The 21,689-nt window shown below is 32.3% G+C and overlaps 2 protein-coding genes across 9 annotated transcripts in view; one reads left to right on the top strand and one right to left on the bottom strand.

Annotated features, from left to right (window-relative positions):
* The first annotated feature begins 465 nt into the window (after window positions 1–465).
* Window positions 466–15,752, top strand: LOC117781508 (calcium-dependent secretion activator). Of its 6 annotated transcripts, XM_034618315.1 has the most exons (25): window positions 466–681; window positions 1,888–2,252; window positions 3,424–3,547; window positions 3,752–3,919; window positions 3,983–4,158; window positions 4,251–4,482; window positions 4,541–4,791; window positions 4,871–4,885; window positions 4,967–5,197; window positions 5,263–5,407; window positions 5,493–5,599; window positions 5,678–5,853; window positions 5,930–6,136; window positions 7,124–7,260; window positions 7,331–7,518; window positions 7,592–7,881; window positions 7,950–8,062; window positions 9,324–9,551; window positions 10,740–10,896; window positions 10,975–11,116; window positions 11,680–11,841; window positions 13,060–13,369; window positions 13,443–13,823; window positions 14,284–14,423; window positions 14,495–15,752. In XM_034618315.1, the coding sequence occupies exons 2-25, from the start codon at window positions 1,924–1,926 to the stop codon at window positions 14,703–14,705; spliced, it is 4,620 nt and encodes a 1,539-aa protein (XP_034474206.1). In that variant the 5' UTR covers window positions 466–681; window positions 1,888–1,923; the 3' UTR covers window positions 14,706–15,752. The 6 variants fall into 6 exon arrangements, with proteins under 6 accessions (XP_034474206.1, XP_034474356.1, XP_034474596.1 ...); XM_034618465.1 differs by lacking the exon at window positions 9,324–9,551 and having other exon boundaries at window positions 14,495–14,705; XM_034618388.1 differs by lacking the exon at window positions 11,680–11,841 and having other exon boundaries at window positions 467–681; window positions 14,495–14,705.
* Window positions 15,753–19,258: 3,506 nt separating this feature from the next.
* LOC117793440 (protein pangolin, isoforms A/H/I/S) overlaps window positions 19,259–21,689 on the bottom strand; it is a 44,379-nt gene continuing 41,948 nt past the window's right edge. For all 3 annotated transcript variants that reach the window (XM_034633789.1, XM_034633864.1, XM_034633943.1), the window contains one exon: window positions 19,259–21,043. In XM_034633789.1, the coding sequence (XP_034489680.1) occupies window positions 19,762–21,043 (1,282 nt within the window). In that variant the 3' untranslated portion in view covers window positions 19,259–19,761. The remainder of the gene's footprint in view (window positions 21,044–21,689) is intronic.

Below are 21,689 nucleotides of genomic sequence, written 5' to 3'. Positions count from 1 at the left end.
GGTGCCATGTCGCTAAATCTAGCGATAATTTTATATTTAGGTATTGTTAATTTTAAAGTGCCATAACTTTGCAATAAATTAATAATTTTTGGAAATTTGATATTACATAAGATTAAGGTAAACATTTTAATAAGGGTTCGAGGCTTTTCATCCTAAGGGTAGAGAAGATACAAATACAAAAAATTTTAAAAAATATTACATAAGATTAAGGTAAACATTTTAATAAAGGTTCGAGGCTTTTCATCCTAAGGGTAGAGAAGATACAAATAGAAAAAATTTTAAAAAATGCTGAAAATTCCAACAAAAATTCGGCAAAAATTTAAAAGCCTTAAAATTAAGAAATTGGTAGAAGAAAAACCCAAAATGATACATATTGCCAGATCGGAAAATTTTATAGGCTGGCAGCATTTGGGACATGTGGCAACGCCAACGACCCAACTATTGCAAATCAATTTTATAAAACGGTATACTTAATGGGAAATATAGGCATAATCAAATGAACCGTAAGAATTCTTTAAACTGAAGTAGAATTGTGCAAACATGTATCGGTGATTTTCGTTTTGAAACTGGCAAAGACTCATCCAATCAGAAGTTATGCATGCAAATCTATAAGCTCTGAATAAGTGTAAAATAAAATGATTTAAAGAATTTTGTTTAAATCTGTGCGAATTGTCTTAAAGTGTGAGTATATAACTTTTGAATATATATATTGAATAAAATACCATAAATAAGTGAATAATGTGCTGTATTTTCGTATTAGCAGTTAGTAAAACTGTAACAAACATGTCGATATGCATATGTATGTATATGCATCTATATTATATTGAGGTGGGAGTACTTTCTTCCCACCCATTCGGATGTTTGCATGTGTGAGTGATATACACAGTATCCTTCAAGTATTAATCGAAATTATAGATGCCGTTGTTAGTGCAATCTCTTATCCGCATCCGTTATCAGCCTACGTTATCCGTTATTCGCATCCGTTAAAAGTCATTATTGACATCTTAAAATTCCCAAAACGTGAAATATTTAAATTTCTACATAACATGACCAAGAGACTACACTTAACTTGGTTCGCGTTCGCATTCGAATCGCTTTCCACCCTTATTGGTACCACATGGTAGAAACTAGTTCAAGGTGGGTTGGGGTTACCCTTGTTCTTGTTCTTGTAGTTCACTTGTGCTACGAATTTTGTAGCTACAAATACAAACATACATACAGTTAGTCGAAAAAGTGTTTTGACAAATTCAACAATTTATATATATATGTATATAAATTTATATATAAAATAAAAATAAAAAAAATATGCGACTTTTTATGCGACTAATACGAAAATTGGGAAGAAAAGTTTAGGAAAACAAAATTAGAAATCTAAAATTAGGAAATCAAAATTGGAAAACCAAATTTAGGAAAACAGGCATTAGGAATACAATAATTAGGAATACAAAAATTACGAAACAAAAAATTAAGAAGACTTGGGAAGAAATTAGGAAAAGCCAAAATCAAAGTCACTTTTCATATTTGAATATTCTAATTTTTGTCTTCCAAATTTTTTTCCTAATTTTTGTACTCTGAGTATTGTTTTACGTTGAAATTCCTTATGATTTCAATTTTCTTCTTCTTTAGTTTGGAAAAATTGGTAAAATTGTATTCTTTGTTTTTTTGTTCTTTTTTTTTGTAACTCCTAAAAAAAAATACGGAATTCGTATGAACTCGTACCTTTACGATAATTTCTCAATTTATATTTTGAATACAACCTAAGCTGTTAAGAACTGTTGGGATGATGACTGAATGCGAATTCTAGAAAGTGTGCGCATATTTATGATGGAATATTTCTGGAAATACATAATGATTATCATATATGCAATCCACCACGATTTCTTTTAGGGCTTGTGAAAACCCTTTGTTGAAGCACTTTTGACGATGATTGACCCAAGCTCCAGCGAGGAAGAGGGAGAAGATGATACCGTTGTTAATTTGCCAAGCAAAGGAGGGAGAATTTCATCAGTTCCACATAAATCTGTGGCACTTGCTGCCGGACCATCTTCATCGAGCACTGGAGGGGGGGCTATACCAATTCTCACAACTGCCCCAAATGCCCAGAATGGCGATTCTACAGGAAATCATAGACCATCGACATCTGTTGCTGGAAATGGCAACGGCGCGATTGGTTCATCGAAAAATGATCAACCCCAATCTCAATTCAGCACTGAAGGAGGTAATCTTGAGGTGCCCAACAATGGGATTCCGAGGTTCGTATAGATATAATGGCATTAATAATTTTTACAAAGTCCGTGCTTATAATACTAACGCACATTCAATGTAATCCAACTTGTAAACTTACACTATATTACAAAACGCAGTTTTGGCATTACTTTTTGAATGATTAATACATTAACTTTTTACCTCCTTACATACAGTACGAAAATTTGTCTCTCTTCAGTAAATAAGAATTTCAAAACTAATGACATCTTAATAAAAAATTTATTAGATTTTGAATAATAAAATATATACGATATTTATTGAACAGAACTACATAATTTTCTTCTTATAAGCCAAGCGAGCTTCATTTATGAATCTTTTAAATTTCTTGCTTAATTATCGATTATAATTATTATTTGTAGCTAATTGTTGTTTGTTTTATTTTGGATCATAACTGAAAGTAGTGCAAGGAAATCTTAGGCGTATTAAATGTTGTCCACAGAGTAACTATTGTTATTTGCAAAACTAAACTCATTTTCAATATTTTTTTCTTTCGGGTTTCTTCGTTCATCCAAATTCTTAACACATGCACATGTATCAACAATTACAAATCAATATAAATAATTGGCACACCGTATTCTATATCAATATAACTAATAATATAATACAAAAAAACCTTTAATTGCATCAACAATATCAAATATAAATAAGTATATATTTATATATATACATATATATTTATAAATATCCACTTTTATGTTATGCATTTATAATATTGAAAAAATGAAATGATTATTATTGAGTGAACCAATACATTCATATCGACCATCAATCTCATCAACATTTGGAAATATACATGAAATATTCCATACTAATTTGTATACTATATGATCGTGGTCGTGATCGTATTTGGTGGTTGATCGGTTAACGGTTAAATTAAATTGGGGCGCATAGAGCGAGTGCAATCCATAAGCAGCAGGGCAGTAATAGAATTATATTACATCAATTGAGCCCGACAGTCCATCAGCAAAATCGACAACACGGTTATGAATATAAACACCACCAAATATTATCCTCGCACCCACATTTCAACGGTCAAAAACTGACTACTGATGTTTCATCGCACTCGCACCTGTTAGGCACTAACAGGTTGCCGTTAAAGGCCCGATTTCAGAAGGTAACCCAAAGTACTAATCAAACGTTGCTATCATCACCATCTAGTGGCATTTCTCAAGAAACACTGAATCAAAGTGTGGGATCATCGAGAGCTAACTCGCTGCCTCGACCACTTTCACCATCGTCCTCTATGGCCAGTGACAAACACGATGCCTCCGGAGATCCACATGTGAGTAGAATATATATAAATATAACGATTTCCTATACGAATGTCGAAGTCGAAGAATATTACTCCGAATACGAAAATTCGATAAAAAAAATTGTAGGAAAACAAAATTTCGGAATTCGTATGAGGTAGCATACGGTATACAACGTTACTAAATATTTCTATGATTATGATTGTACTACATAAATAACTACCAATTTAAAATAGGAGAAGCATGAGCGGGAGGAAGAGGAACGCAAGAGACGCATTCAATTATATGTCTTTATATCGCGCTGCATATCGTATCCTTTTAACGCTAAGCAACCTACGGATATGACAAAGAGGCAACCGAAAATCACTAAACAGCAGTTAGAGATAATCACACAACGATTTCAGGTAAGTTTACAACACAATTTGGAAACAGGAACTTCCAAATTGTAATTTATGTTTCATTGCTAGGCCTTTATGAAGGGAGAAACACAGATAATGGCTGATGAAGCATTTCAAAATGCAGTACAAAGTTACCATGATGTATTTTTAAAATCCGAGCGAGTTTTGAAGATGGTTCAATCTGGAGCATGCTCGCAGCATGATTTTCGGGAAGTTTTTCGCAATAACATTGAGAAACGCGTAAGGTGAGTGCTTTTAATATATTACTAATACACATCAAAACAAAAAAAAATTAATACGAATACTGCATTGTAATTATAATTACTCGATAATTTAGATCATTGCCGGAGATTGATGGTCTTAGTAAGGAAACAGTGTTGACATCGTGGATGGCCAAATTCGACATTATTCTCAAGGGCAGCGGCGAAGAAGATACAAAGCGACCCTCGCGTATGCAGCAGTCGCTGAATAGTGAGCTTATCCTGTCCAAGGAACAACTCTATGATATGTTTCAACAGATATTATCTGTAAAAAAGTTTGAGCATCAAATCTTATTTAACGCATTAATGGTAAGAAAGTGGATCTTTATTATTATTTTAATATTTTATTTTAATATTCTCGTATTAGCTTGATTCAGCAGATGAGCAAGCAGCAGCGATCAGACGTGAATTAGATGGTCGTATGCAGCGGGTTGGAGAAATGGAGAAAAACCGAAAACTTATGCCAAAATTTGTGCTAAAGGAAATGGAGTCGCTTTACATAGAGGAACTCAAATCGTCCATCAATCTTTTGATGGCAAATCTCGAATCACTTCCAGTATCCAAGGGCAATATGGACAGTAAATATGGGCTTCAAAAATTGAAGCGTTACAACCATAGGTAATAATCGGTGTATTCATCGATCATGTAAGGCTTATAACTATCTCTCCCTCTCTCTTTTTTTAAAAATGCATTACAGCACACCATCTTTTTTGTAAGTTTTTGATGCAAATATGTTTAGATTGAATATGTTTACTATATTTAAAATCTCTAAACTTGTCTTTTATAAAATAAGAAAAATGATTCTACGTTCTCATGGATCTCTTTCGAAGCTAGAGGGTGATTCTGAAGATGGCACCACACAATTGACTAAATTGGATGTTGTACTTACATTTCAACTAGAAGTTATTGTTATGGAAGTAAAAGGTCTCAAATCGTTGGCTCCAAATCGAATTGTGTATTGTACGATGGAGGTTGAGAATGGTGAAAAACTGCAAACTGATCAAGCCGAGGCCTCCAAGCCTATGTAAGAATAACGTGCTCTTGAGCTTTTTCTCCATAAGTAATATTTTAATTAAAACCCGCATTCAGGTGGGACACACAAGGTGATTTTACAACGACTCACCCTTTGCCAGTGGTTAAAGTCAAGTTGTACACCGAAAATCCGGGAATGCTGGCTCTAGAGGACAAGGAGTTAGGGAAAGTAACTATAAAGCCTTCTCCATTATCATCAAAAGTGAGAAACATTATTATACTCGAAAGTATACTTAAAATGATTCCAATAAAATATATATTTCTATATATATTTCTTTGGTCTTTAGTCACCTGAATGGCACCGTATGGTCGTTTCCAAAAACTTACAAGATCAGGATGTGCGGATCAAGATAGCTTGCAGACTTGATAAGCCTCTGAATATGAAGCATTGTGGGTATGTTGACGAAATTCACATTATTATATCAATATTAAAATATATAAAAAAAAATATGAACAATGTATAATACTTTAGAAACCTCTACGCTATTGGAAAATCTGTATGGAAAAAGTGGAAACGTCGTTATTTTGTTTTAGTCCAAGTCTCTCAATATACATTCGCAATGTGCAGTTATAAGGAAAAGAAGTCCGAGCCGTCCGAGATGATGCAGTTGGATGGATACACGGTGGACTATATTGAAGCTGCCAGTGGTATGTAAACTGTCAAAATATAGACATACGCGTATATATTTCTTAATGTTTTCCCTATTTAAATCTTGTCTCATAGCTAATCTCATGTTTGGCATCGATTTAAACGGTGGTCGATTCTTCTTTAACGCTGTGCGCGAAGGCGACAGCATTGCATTCGCCTGTGATGACGAGAATGAGTGCAGTCTATGGGTAATGGCCATGTACAGAGCCACAGGTCAATCACATAAGCCCACGCCGCCTATCACACAGGACAAGAATTCGGCCATGTCCAAAATTCAAGGAGGTAAGTTTCCCTCGTAATCTTTGAGCTTTTATAACATTGTCAAATTTTGGCCAATTTTTATAAGCAATGTATTTTAAACAGTATTTGACTTCTAAATGGATGCTGCAAATAAATTATTTTTAGTTATGGGATAATTTACGAAAATTTTAAATACCCAATAACTAAAATTAATTTAAATGCAGCGTCAATTTAGAAGAGAAATACTGCTGAAAAAGACATTACTTGTTAAAATTAATAACGATTTGACAAAGTTATGAGAGCTCAAAGATGTCAAAAATTTTACAACGGAAAATATTGAAAAAATTGGTATTTTTAGAAGTAAATTAAGGAAATGGGTAGTTCTAGCAAAATTAAATAACACATATTTAAAATTAATATTTCAAATTCTGTTTAAAAAGACATTGTTCATTAAAATTGGTTAAGATTTGACTAAGGTTTGAGAGTTCAAATTTGTCCAAAAATTTACAAGGGAAAAAGAAATGGGCAATTTAAGGAAAAATCTAAATATGTCTTAATTCACATTATATCTAAAGTGCAGCATCAACTTAGGAGTCAAAAAAATATATCGCTTACTAAAATTGGTTGAGATTTGACAAAGTTACGAGAGTTCAAAGTTGCTCAAAAATGTACAAGGGAAAAAATTAAGAAAATGTGTAATTTTATGAAAATTTTAAATATTGAAAAACTAAAAATATTTTAAATGCAGCATTAATTAAGAAGTCAAATACTGTTTAAAAAGACATTGACTATAAAAATTGGTTGAGATTTAACACAGTTATAAGATTTCAAAGTTGTCTAAAAATTTCCAATAGAATATATTGAAAAAATGGGTAATTCAGGAAAATTTTAAATAACCCACAATTAAAAGACTTAATGGGATATTTAAAATATTCCTAAAAATATCCCACTTTTGACCTAATCATATCAAATCTGTTTGTATTCGTAATCATTGTATTTAATTGTATTTTCAACATATATTTAATTTAGATGCGGATAAAGCACGAAAGCATGGCATGGAAGATTATATAAGCGCGGATCCGTGTACATTTGATCATGCCAATTTATTTAAGACCCTACAAAACTTAACACTCGAATATAGGTTAAATGATCCTTACGCATCTCTGGTAAGTTTGTTGAATAATGTGATAGTTTTAGTTTTGTTTAAATCTATATAATTATTTGCTGTATTTACAGGGATGGTTTAGTCCAGGACAAGTATTTGTTTTGGACGAATATTGCGCCCGATACGGTGTCCGGGGATGCTATAGACATTTATGTTATCTTTCCGACCTTTTGGATCGCGCTGAAAAACAGTATATGATTGATCCCACTTTGATCCATTATTCGTTTGCTTTCTGTGCGAGTCACGTACATGGAAATAGGTTGAGTAGTGTTTGTTATTAAGAAGATCAAAAAAACAGCGATGTAACTTAACACGTTGTCATTTTGTTCTAGACCTGATGGAGTTGGCAGTATTACGCATGAAGAAAAGGAAAAGTTTTCTGAAATAAAAGAACGTCTGCGCCAACTTCTGGAGTTTCAAATAACAAATTTCAGATATTGCTTTCCATTTGGTCGACCCGAAGGGGCTCTCAAGGCTACACTCTCATTGCTAGAACGGGTCCTTATGAAGGACATTGTGACTCCAGTACCTCCGGAAGAGGTGCGTCAAATGATTAAAAAGAGCCTGGAAACCGCAGCACTTGTAAACTACACACGACTCTCTGCTGAAGCTAAAATTGAAGGTGCCCAACAATTCATTCAGTTTTTATACATATCCATATGAATATTATAAACCCATTTACATTTACAGAGGATTTACGTGGGGAAATGATTGTGCCACCACCCAAAAAACTTGAGGATCTTATTCACCTGGCCGAACTTTGTGTTGATTTGTTACAGCAGAATGAGGAACACTACGGCGAGGTTAGTCATTGTGGCCATTATAAACAGCTGTTAAATCCTTACTTTTCACTCTTTACCAGAATAAAAATCGCCACTTTAAAAATAGCAATTTTGAATGTCTGTCTGTCCGTTTATCCGTTTATCTGTATTAACGTGTCCATGTCAGTTAATAGATCAGCCAAAATATATGTGTATAATTAATCCTAAAATTAAATTATTATTGCAAATTCAACACATCAATTATTCAAAGACTTAGTTTGATTTTTAATGTATGTATTTGATTATGTACGCGATAGAATTCTTAGGTCTGGGTATAGGGTATTAAGTAGTCGACACTTTCGACTTTGCGCTTTTATTTGTTTATTTAATGTACGTAAGTATTGATAAAAGTCTTACATGTTGTGATAACTGTTTTCTATGTACTTAGCCGTTATTTAAATGTACTGTTTCAACCAAATACGTACAATATGTGAAATGCGGTTGTAAATTTGTGATAAGAATTTTTTATTTGAATCTGAATATGCTCACTCGGATGTCGCAGCACTTTTGCATTTTGAAGAACCCTGTAATGTTTATACCATTAAGATTTGTTTAATTACTAACAAATAACGAAACTACCTTTTATATTATTTGAAAATATTTTAAAATGTGCTCACTTGATACTTTTTTATACTATACACGTATGTATGTGTAATTACATTGTTTTTCTCTCATCCCATTCGACAGCAATTACTTAGTATTACACTTGTTATAAATAGCTTAGATCCAACGATTTATTTAAGCTAAAAGTGATATTTCACCTATGTCTAAATCTGTGTGTTATGTTGAATATTTTAAATTTTAATAATTAAATGATTTAACGAGGAATTTAGTTAGATTATTCTTTCTTTAAAACCTTTGTTTTTTTGATAAAACCCGGAGATTTATAACCAACTGATTATGAAGAATTGGAATTTTAATTGCATAAAAAAAAATATCTCTACATATAGTTATGCACAAAATCAATTCATAGTAAATTCATATCTATTTTGTTTAATTTAACTGTGATTCAATATTTTTGTTTGTTAATAAACTTCATAACGATAAACCTATAAAAATTAATTGAAAAGCAAACAACTTATGTTGAAATTTATAATAGTTATGCTTATATATAATTGAATATTCATTTATTATCTAATTACTTGGGTAATTGAAGATATTACATTTGTACATTCCTAATATGTGAATGTAACTCGTATGTATCTAGTACATTTGTATTTGTATACTCGATTTACACATAAAGCTGCGCAAACATGATAAAAAGGATAAGGTTAAGGCAATAAAGGAAGGCGGAGACGATACTGATATCACTTCTGCCTCAGCCTCTGCTTCTGGTCAGGGATCCATGGACCAAGTACCGTCAATGTCAAAGGGTCAATTGAATGCTGGCGCAGTCGGTGCTAGTGTCGGACCGCCTCCGTTCCGATACTGTATGCCCACACATGCGGTGTACACACCGCCAGTACCAACGGCACGTACTCTCCTCTTCTTACTCTACATACTCTACAAATCAGTTACTCTTTAATATGATCTTAGCAAGATAGAGATACATATTTAGATCTATCGTTCAACACACATTTACTAACATACATATACACATAGTTAACATGCATTCAAATGAATATATATACTATATAATTAAATATGTATATATACTATATATTCATAGCTTCGCACATCCATCAACATAACTGACACAACCACTAATGATTCAACATTTAAAACATATTTAACATTTTTACGTTTACCCACATATCAGTTATAAGTAAACTTGATGAGAATAAAATGTTATTCAGTTATAATATAAATATAATACGTAGGATGAGACAGGTATTGATACTAAGACTATGTTTATATAGACATTGTACTATCGATATAGAGGATCTTGTCCCGCGATTTATTTTCTCAATTTAGCAATTATTTTATTAGAACATAGTCAGTTATTTCAATTTCAATTTTAATATGTCTATGTGATCTTATTGTGATCAATTTGTATTATCTCAAATCAAATGCATGTAAAAGTGCCAGGCAACCAGGTTTTGAGCATGTCTCTAAGTGTGTTTGGCTTATACCCGTATAACCTACCATATTCTTCATACTTACTACTAGTACATATGTATATTTATTATTCAGTTAATGTTGTCTCATCATTAAATGGTAGGTTACTTACTCGTATTATCTGTCTGTCTCTAAATCTTTCTCTATCTGTGCCTCCTCTTCCATTTCCGATTCTCTAAATATTGATGTATAGTATTATTAATTTAAATGAGAAGATGCTACAAATTCAATATCGTATCAATTAGTGGTGACTCCCCTAATAAATTAAATGCATGTGTGTCGTAGGATCTTACATGTTTCCTTTACAATGATGATTGTTCCACTCTAATACTTACAAAAATATCATGATGAACAATAAATAAGTAATATGTATGTATATTTATCACTCTAATCGAGCATTATTATATTCACATGTGTACATAATAATAATATACATATCATTTCGCATCATATCATACACCGCAGGGAACTGTATCATCATTTATCTCAAATATGTATCAAATAAGATGGTGCAATTTTTTATTAAGTAGCTAAAATCAATCAAAACTTATAGTAACTTTTCATAAAATATTTATTGGCTTTTATTGGTTTTTTTCTTTAGGCATTTGCTTGGTTCAGCGATCTTCTGGTTGAACATGCTGAGATATTTTGGTCTCTTTTCGCAGTTGACATGGATCGGGTATTGTCTGAGCAAGCACCAGATACATGGGACTCTTTTCCCTTATTCCAAATTCTTAACGATTATTTAAGATCTGATGGTAAGTTGAAACGACGGATACTTTATTAATATTAATATACATATATGTGTAATATGTAATACTGTCTAATATGTGTAGATAACTTGCGAAATGGGCGGTTTCACCAGCACTTGCGAGATACTTTTGCCCCATTGGTGGTACGGTACGTGGATCTTATGGAATCCTCAATAGCACAATCGATTCATAAGGGATTTGAAAAAGAGCGCTGGGAAAGCAAAGGGTAAGTGTTGAAAGTCAATAGTGTGATCAAGCCATCATTCTCAAATTCAAAACTTATTCAAGCTCGCATCCACGGTCTCATTATGAAAGTGATAACAAATTATAATAATAATATCAGCGTATTCAGATTCGGCATTTTTATTGTAAAATTTTAATTGTTAAAAAATATTGCATATTTAATTATTGTACATACTTATGTACCTACAAATTCCAAAAAGTCAAAATTTTGTATAAATTAAACCTAAAAATAGGCTGGGGAAAAATAAATATGATCTTATCTAGAGAGACAGATTTTTGTTGAATATGGAATTCAATAAACAATAAATAAAACCAAATTAAATATGTATATGTAATTTGATGTAGGTACATAAGTATGTCCACAAGTTAGTTGAATTGCCCAGTAGAAGAAGAAGAAGAAGAGGAGCAGTCTGCTCTTAACCAACTCTCTCTCTCTCTCTCTCTGTCCTTCGTTCGCTCTCGATCTCGTCTCATTTCATGTTTAGTAAATTGAATATGCCGTTCACATATTGCCATAACTATTTACCTATTTCTGTAAAACTTTAGGATTAACGCCGCGTTGAACCCAGCCGCATTAAACAATGCAGCCCAGGCATTAAACACGGCAGCTCTCAACCCGGCGGCACTGCTAAGCGGCAAGAAAGATCAGGTCAATTTCTATGTGCCGAAACTACCAAGGGGCACTGCTGCCGGTGCTGATGAAATGAGGTTTTTAAACTGAACTGTGATTGTGATCTGATTTGCACCTAACCACCTTACAATCATTTGCTAATGCTCTACTGACAAAATATATAACTTAACTATTCGATTTGCATTTGCATTTTGTGTTCTGCCAATTTGCATCATGCATACTATATAGCCAAAGAGTTGATTTTATATAGTGAATTTAGCCAGCATAAAGCATAACTCATACAAATGTTTAATTAATGTCCATTTTAACAAATTAGATACTTAATACTTACAATTCACCCATCATACCATCTCCACAGCCACTATCAAATTGTTTGATAAATAATATCTATAGTATATACATCTTATTATTTTATCCTTTTCCAATTTTGACTGTATTGACTGCATTGATACAGATCTGAACAAAATTATTGGCAGTCTATAAGCAATTAATTACGTTGCTAATAATTATTTACTAATTAACTGACTTACAAATGAGATTGTCAGCTAGCTTAATGCTATATTTAAGTTTGGTGTGTGCTTCCTACCACTTTATTACAAATTTTTAATTACAAATTGTCAATTTGGAAAAACTATGCATTTAATCAGTTTTAGAAATTGTTGTAGAATACGCATCCTTTCAAAGTTTACGTAGTTTCATTGCTTACTTACAGATATTTGCCAATATGTTTTGATTGCAATTAATATTGTAGATGCATTTTATTTAACAAAATAATTGACATCACAACACATCTCTATATATATATATATATATATACGTGTATATGTGGGTAATTAACAATTGATAAGTTTACAAAATAATGCCAAAATTAAATGTGAGGGGAATCGATTTCGTTTAATTTTCGAGTCAACTTTGAATTGCATCCACGAAATTTTAAGATATTTCTGAAATGCTTTTCTATTAAATTTCCAAAATCTATTTGACTTTGACTTTGAAGAAACACGTTTTAGAGAGATTATCCTCTAAAGATTTAATAAAGAACGTGACCATATTTGGACTGAAAATGAACTTAAAACCAATTTAATTTTCATGAGTTTGATTAGTAGAGATTTTTAATCAGCAAACAATTTTTATGTATGTATATAATGTATAATTAATATATTGAAAAATTACGATAGTTGCAGTTACTATAAACAAAGTTTATTAATTAATTAGTTGTTATTTGAATTTCTACTCCATTTCATCCTATATATTTTGATATGCTGCTATTCTTCTCGTAATTACTTTGCATTCAGAAATGGCTGTGCGACTTCAGAAGATCTATTCTGGAAACTGGACGCATTGCAATCGTTCATCAGAGATCTGCACTGGCCAGACGCCGAATTCCGTCAGCATTTGGAACAGAGATTGAAGATGATGGCTGTGGATATGATTGAACAGTGTATACAGCGAACGGACTCATCGTTTCAGTCTTGGCTTAAGAAAAATGTTGCCTTTATTTCGACTGACTATATAATACCGTCGGAGATGTGCGCTATGGTAAATGTGATATTAGATGCTAAAAATCAAAGCTTTAAATTAACGACCATCGATGGTATCGATCTTGTAAGTAATAAATTATAATTTAACACACTCATAAGACTATTATATATTTATTTTTGTTGTTGTTGTGTTTTAGTACAAATTCCATGCGAAAATCGATGATCAAATCGACAAAGCGAATGTAGCGATGACACAAGGTCTAAGTGGCAAACTTATGTCAGTGCTAGAGTCGACTTTGTCGAAATTGGCGCGTTATGATGAGGGTAGTCTGATTGGCTCGATCCTCAGTTTTACGAACGTGTCGAGCTCAGGGAAGGATCTCGGTCAGGGCTATGTGAATTTCTTTCGCAACAATATGGATCAAATACGTGGTAAAATTGGTGATGATCTCTGGACTCTGAACTTCTTCGAGCAGTGGTATTCTCAGCAAGTAAATATGTTATCAAATTGGCTGTCAGAGCGAATGGATCACGCCCTACACTATGCCCAGGTCACGTCCATCTCGCACATCGTTAAGGTAAATATGAAACACATATAATAATACTCTTTATTAAAAAAATAAGTAAAATGGTATATAGTATATATATTCGTTGAAATGCATGTAACAACGAGAAGGAGGCATCTCCAACCATATAAAGAATATATATTCTTGATCAGCATCTTCAGCCGAGTCGATATAGCCATGTCTGTCCGGGTGAACAAAAAGGATCTCAGAGACAATAGAATATAGAATACCCTTCCGCCCCCGCATATATATTATTATTATCTATTATTCTATTTAGTCGCAGCAGATCGGACAAGTAGAACAGCAGTAACAGCTAATCAAAGTTCTTAAGGCAACACAAGCTCCTGAAAGTATGCAGAAGATTTTATAAATTTGGATATTATTATAATTAGATAGTTAGTTCTTTAAATAAATAGCCTTCCCGACTTGTTTATATATGCATTTATTGAGAAATTGATTGTGTGTTTTTTAGAAAATCTATTCGGACTTTGAGCTGCAGGGTGTTCTGGAGGACAAGCTTAATTCAAAAGCATATCAAACTGTGGCACAGAGGATGACAGCTGAGGAGGCAACCTGTGCGCTATCAATGCCCGATGTGGCTGAGGGGGATGAGTAAGTTATTTAACGATAAACGATTAAACGATATATATATATGATAGTTAATATATTTTAAAATTGTTTAGAAACTGTGACGATGTACATAATGGGGACGTGGATGATGCTGGTGATGAATCCGGCACCCATGCATCGCGGAGCCTGCCAAAGCCAAAAATCGCAGTCCAAGCTGCTCAGGCAGCGGCTGTCACCAACGTTGTCGCTGGCCGTGTTGGCAATTTGCTTGGTAAAGGCATTGGTGGACTTAGCTCAAAGCTAGGAACTGGCGGATGGTTTTGAAAATTGGCAATATTCTGGAGTTTCTGGATTTAATCGTATCTGTATCCATCGTATACTGACGTCCAGCATCTAATACTAGCTTCGTAGCTTTTCTGAGCCAAGTCCACAGACGCATGATAGCTTATTTAACCCCAATACTTAATGGATAGATTAAATACAAAGATAAACTTACACACACACAAATCCACACACACCACACACTTATTGGAAATTGTATGTATAGAGTAGAGTCTTTAAACAACATTCCAATATTAAATTAATTATATATAATCAGAATTATGAAAAGCGTTTTAGCAGAAATAAACACAAATATATAAATTGATTTACTATAATGTAAAAACCAATCATGTACATTTGAAACGACGATAGTTCTTCTTACTGATAAAAACACTTATATATCTGTAAAACTTAAAATTAGTTTTCACATAATTTAATGTCAAGTTGAAGCATTCAATATTTACATATGCATTACATTATTACCTCTTGAATATATACTAAATATTTAAATTAATTAATTCTGCTTATATGCCTATTTCTTCATCAACGCAATTGAGTAAATTGACACTGTGCTAGGGCGATAATTAAAATTGGAAAACTATATGGTAATATTGCTTTGATTTTGTTTGTTGTCAAATTTAAGTTCAACGATCCTTGGAAAATTATTTGCAATTGATGAGAGTACACTTGTTTCGAATACTCAGTTATTCTATTTTCTGATCAAAAGTAATTATTGCTATGCTTTTGCCTTATTCTAACGATTTAACTCTGAAATTCTTCTTTATCAGATTTCCTATTATTTAAAAAAGATTTTGTATTTGTGTAATATGTGTATTTTTATATATTATGAATACTTCAATTAATCATTTATTTCTACTGTAAACTAATAAATAAAATAATGTTAAAGGCTACATATCTCTCAGATTTATTCCAATATAATTTGTATTCTACTGGTTTTGTCGTGCTTGGAAACAAAACGAAATCATTTGTAACCACGTTAAACCGTTCTATAGTAGAAAGACAAAATTGTATTCAAAGCTTAAGCTCTAACAAATGTGTGTATTATTATAAGGTTAAATATTTAAGTAGTATTTAGCGAAATTTATATCCCCATACTGAATACTTATACAAAAATGGTTCGTTTTAGCTATGGTTACTTTTTAAATAATTAACCAATTTAAACTAATTTCGATATTGAAGTTGCTTAAATAATCACGTAAATATTTAAGTATGTGTATTAATACATATATTTAATATACATGAATTAATTAAAGTTTATCTATATATAATCTGAAAATACCGGCCTAAAAGTTTTATTAAAGTGGCTTTTACAAACCAACTAAATTTAGCAACTAATTGATGTTTTTATCTGTGGAAAAATCTGCTAAATGTTGTGTTGTAACACTGCTATCGAGGGAAGTGACGATACCAAGATGATATGTATAAATTTCTGTTTATCTCCTGTCCTGCAAGGACTTTCGTCTTCCTTTATGCTTATTTGGAGTTGACACGATAAGGACTATCTGTATGCGAAAGGACAATCGCCTTATCCTTGAAATGATCGAGTTACGACCAACTTTCTGTTTATATGACAAATTATACCTGCCTTTTGTTTATAAATCACCGCTCAAAAGTATGCAGCACTTTTTCAAAATTTTGAAACTAAAAGTGTGCAGCACTTTTTTAAAGTATTGCAAGTATTTTTTTATGAATGCTGGCTGACGGCTAAAAACGCAGAAAAATGACAAAATTTACCAGTTTTGGAACATACTTACATTAACAAGTCATGTAGAAATTGTCAGTACACATCAAAAGAAAGAAATGGGTAATATTCTCTTGTCAACATGTTGGTTTTTTTATTAAACCGTATATGATTTGTATTATTCTTATGTGTTTTACATCAATATTATTTACTAATTTTGTGGTCACATTATTTATGTATAATTTCTTACGAGAAACTTTTGCTCTTAATGTTGTTTATTTCTGTAATAATATAACTATGTGTTTATGGTAAGTAAATTGTATATAACATTTTATTTGTATGTATATATTAGTATATACTATGTGCATATGTAAATACTATATAATTCTAGATATGCGCAGGCTGTATATTAATATTAACCTCTTTATTAAATTATGCCTACTTACAGTTAGAGCAACTAAAATTAAATGGAACAATTAACCAATCAGTGTAATTACTAATTATATAATGCAAATCATCAAAACGTACTTATATACATTCAATATTATCTTGTATCTTTATCTTGTATCTCTATTACGGGCAATATACGCGTGATAAAAATTAGTGATAATTTATAACAATATTAATGCAAAGATAAGCATACTATAGAAATAGTTCGTATGAATTTATTGCGTATTTAAGTAGCTTATCAAGAACTAATACAGATAATTTGTAATTAATAGTATACATACACAAATTCTGGCCCTGTTTTGAAAATTATTTCATTAATAATTATGACATATATGTATGTAATATATTTGATTCAACCGTCTATCATCAATTGTTTGTAATAATTGTAGAGCTGTTGAAATACAATATAAATAAAAACATAGTGTAGACTAATTGCTTATATAAAGGTAATGGTGAATGGTCAATAAATAAATCGGAAAATATTGCAAAGCCGTTTCAAGTGTGATATTCACTAACTAAGTTATCGTTAAGACATCTAAATTAAAATGTAAATAAAAAAACACAGAAGAATTGGAAGCATAGTTAACGTAAATCTATAATTTTCTTTTGATTAGAATACATTTGACTGAAGTTAAATGTTTTACTTAGTATGTATAAGTACATACACACATTTGAATGAAGCTCAAATTAATACAAAAAAAAGAACCCACATACATTGACTTTATGCGAATAGATAAATAGATACATGTATGTGTATATGGCTGGTTGATTTGTCGTAATCGTAGCGACGATTTATTTATATATATTTATATTATATATATATATATATATATATATATATATATATATATATATATATATATATATATATATATATATATATATATATATATATATATATATATTAATGTTAGTTTGTGTGTAAATGTGTCTGTCTGTGTATGTACATAAGTAATGCGTGCCAAGTACATATACATATGTATATTATGTAGCTTTATGAATACTCATGTTTGTGTGTGTGCACATATGTGTGTGTATATGCTTATGTACATATGTTAGTAATTATAATATGTATTTAACAGTCTTTGTTTTTGTTATACGTATAATTATAATTGGCAATGGCTTTAAAATTACATAATTGTTATACCTATATACTTGAATTTGAATGTACATACATATTAAGTATTATGTTATATATATATATCGAAATTAATATCGCATTTTATAAATCCTCATATACATACTCGCATTTATTTTAATCTCTGTCTGTACTCAATGATTGGTTTACTCTCTTATATATATTATACAATTGGTATTCTTCTCTATATGTAGGACTGTCTTATCATCGTATAATCATCGTATATATGCGTATCAATCTATGTAAGACCTTTTTATCTGTCCGGCAAATACGAAAAAAAAAGCAAAATGAAAATATTCCATTGATTGACAAATTTGATTTCTTTTTGTTGGGTTTCAAATCGGGCGGTGATCGGACAAGTCTTATTATTGAATAGAAATAGGTTTATTTAAGTTGTCTAATTTATCAAATGCAAAATAATAATTGAAATTTATTAAGCGAAATTTGACAAGGTCGACGACTAGTATAAAAAAAGCCTGAATACCTACATATATTCACGTATATTACATGCATACATACCATGTATAAGTATGTACATACGTATGTATTCACGAGTAAATGTGTATATTACATTATTTAATACATTCTTTGAAATATATGTATGCATATTTGATTCCAGCTACATATGTAAATACATTCGAGTCCATATGAATATTCACATTTAACAACAGACATAGAAATGTATACTTAATTTGCAATAGTAGCTATCAGGTCCAATGATCAATAAATTCGAACGTTTTTCTATACACACACATATGAACCTATATATACATATATACACATACATATGGTGGTAATGCAATTTGTAAAAAGAGATCGAATCTGGCCAAGATATGATAATAAAACTAGGAAGGTGGTTCAATCAAAATATCAAAAGAGCAGCTGAAAAAATAACCGAGACAGAGACAGAATAAGTGACTCGGGATGTGAATGTATCTCAAATGTGATAATAGCAGATACATATATGTTATCGTTATTTTCAGGGACTGTAATTATTATAAGTTTTATTATAAAAATTACCTCATTCTCATTCTTATTATTTTTAATTTTTACTGATATACCCATGAAATAATAATTAATTTTAAGTTATAACAACAGAAGTTTTATTTATAAGCAAAACAAAATAAAACTCAAGGAATATTCATTATTTTGTGATGCACATATGTAATTAGTATATCTGTATATATATATATATATATATATGTATGTATGTATGAATACATAACTTATAGCTGTGAACCTTGTCGTGTTGTATGGTCTTGTATGGTTATCATTTTCATTTACATATAGGTAATTCTAGTTTTGTGAGACTAGAGCACACTCGACATTTGAATAGCTCTCAAGGATTATACGATAATAATGTTGTTGTTATGGTTGTGATTGGTACATACATTGATACATATAAAGAGAGTACTTTTTGGCACTTATCCATTAATGGCCACATGTTACAATGTTACAATAATGACATTATCATTAGATAGCAGGCGAAATCATCGGGGAATTGCACGTTTATTCTTTCTTGATTATTGTATTTGTATTTTGTTTTTGGGAATTCTCATATGCAGGGATCGATCGGTTTTTAAATATAAAAAAGAAGAGATATGCTATCAATAAATAGTATATCTGAGAATTTGTGAAAACTCAAAACTCTGATTGATATTTGTATTTGCGATCCCTGCTCCTATAAAAAACTCTTTGTCCTGACTGACTGACTCACCGATCATAGAGTGTAAGATGGATGTTGAGAGGTCGTAAGAGATACGAAACTGCTATGAGACACTAATTGCTCCAGTTTCCGAGGCATTAGTTGTGGAAGCGGCATTACCAGCTGCTCCAGTTGGTGGATCGGATGTATTGCGACGCTTTAAGCTGGGCGTATCCATTGTCGGATGACTGACGGCCGACTCAATGCCCATTCCCATTCCCATGCCCATTCCCATGCCGAGTGCGATGCTGTGATTACTCAACTGTTGCTGGAAGTGTTGACTGAAGCTGCTGCTGCTAAAGAGCGAGTGATGTGGATGTGGATGCGGATGTGGATGCGTCGGATGTGGATGCGGATGTGCATGTGGATGTACATACGGATTCGCATCAAGTAACGATATGTGATCCTCCCTTCGCTTCGTCAACTGATTGATGCTCAAAGGATTATTAATGTCTCTAGGATTGGCGCCAATTGGATTACGGTGTAAGGTGCTAGCAGGTAAGGGTGTTGTTGTTGTTGTGGTTTTGGATGCTGTCGTTGGTGTAGTTGTTGGTGTTGGTGAAGTCACAACCTTGCTCACTGCTGCATTAACAGACCCGCTGTAAGTGCTGCTACTAAATCCATTCGTAGACGAGTTGCTCGTGCTCGTGTTTGTGATCGTGTCCGTTACACTGTTGAGATGTTGAAACACTTGCTCTGGATTGTTAATTAATCCCATGCCCAAATAACTGAAACGAGTGCCAAGCATCATTGCCCGCTCATTTGCGGTCCCTAAACCGATTCCGATCCCGATCCCGCTGCCCGTCGTTGACGCCGATGCTGGCGATGCTGTGCTTGAGGTATTTGGCGTATTAATTATGCTACAAGTCGAACCACTGCTCGAGCCCGAACCCGAACCCGATCCCGATCCTGCTCTGGAGATCGGCTGCTCGGCAGAGACGGAGAGCGAGAGCATATTAGCGGTTGCAGTTGGCAACGCGGTCGCTGGTGTCGCTGGACTAGTTAACATGTTTATATTAAGGGGACTGGCCAGACTCGTGGTGGTCGAGGGACTCTGAAGACTAGACAGTCCGCTGAGGCAGCCTGGGCTGGACAATGACTGGCTCATGGATTCGTTGTCCTCGTTGTCGGCCATTTTGTGTGTAACTCTCTCTCTGTCTCGCTCTCGCTCGGTCTCATCGCCACTGCCACAGCTGGCAGCCATGTCACCCAGATCATCATCATCATCGTCGTCATCGCTCAGCTGACTCAAATTGCCCGTATCATCCATATCCATGTCCTCCTGCATCCCGTTCCCGCTGCCTCCGTTCAATGCCTCCATGTATCGGATGCATTTCTTTTTACGTCTGCACAAATCATAAAAATAATAATAATAAATAAATAATTAGTTAATTGCATTTAAATGAATTGATCATAAATGGTTCATGTGCTACTTTAATGCATTAATTATCAAAGCATTCCACAAAAATGCAATTTCAAATGCACATGAACATCAACTTAATAAATACATGCCAACGATCTTAACATATATTATAATTATTATTCATCACTACACTAGATAATCATAATCGTAATCATAATCAACACAAATAACTTATATGCAAATCGATCGTGCAGAAAATTATTTTATTTATTTGCAATGCAACACTTAACAAGTATATAAAAATAAATAAATAAAAATGTGATAAGCGAAATCCAATTTTCATTATTCCTCGGCAATATAAATCTTAAATTGGTAATCAACTAGAAATTCCAGGGACTGTAATCATTATAAGTTTTATTATTTAACTTAAGAAATAATCATAATTTTTGATTTTGATTATTTTACTTAAGATTACTTTTGAGCAAAAAAAAAAACTCAAGAAATAATCAATAGTTTATGAATTTTATTTTTTATTGCTAAAAAATAATGAATATTTCTTGAGTTTAATTTTTTTGCTCAAAAATAATCATTATTTTATGTATAAAATAATAATAATAATAAAGTTGGTG

The sequence above is a fragment of the Drosophila innubila genome, chromosome 4 (genome assembly GCF_004354385.1).
Source record: "Drosophila innubila isolate TH190305 chromosome 4, UK_Dinn_1.0, whole genome shotgun sequence".
In the NCBI taxonomy this organism is placed as follows: Eukaryota; Metazoa; Arthropoda; class Insecta; order Diptera; family Drosophilidae; genus Drosophila; species Drosophila innubila.
Note: the sequence above shows the minus strand (reverse complement) of the source record. Positions and strands in the feature narration are given on the sequence as shown.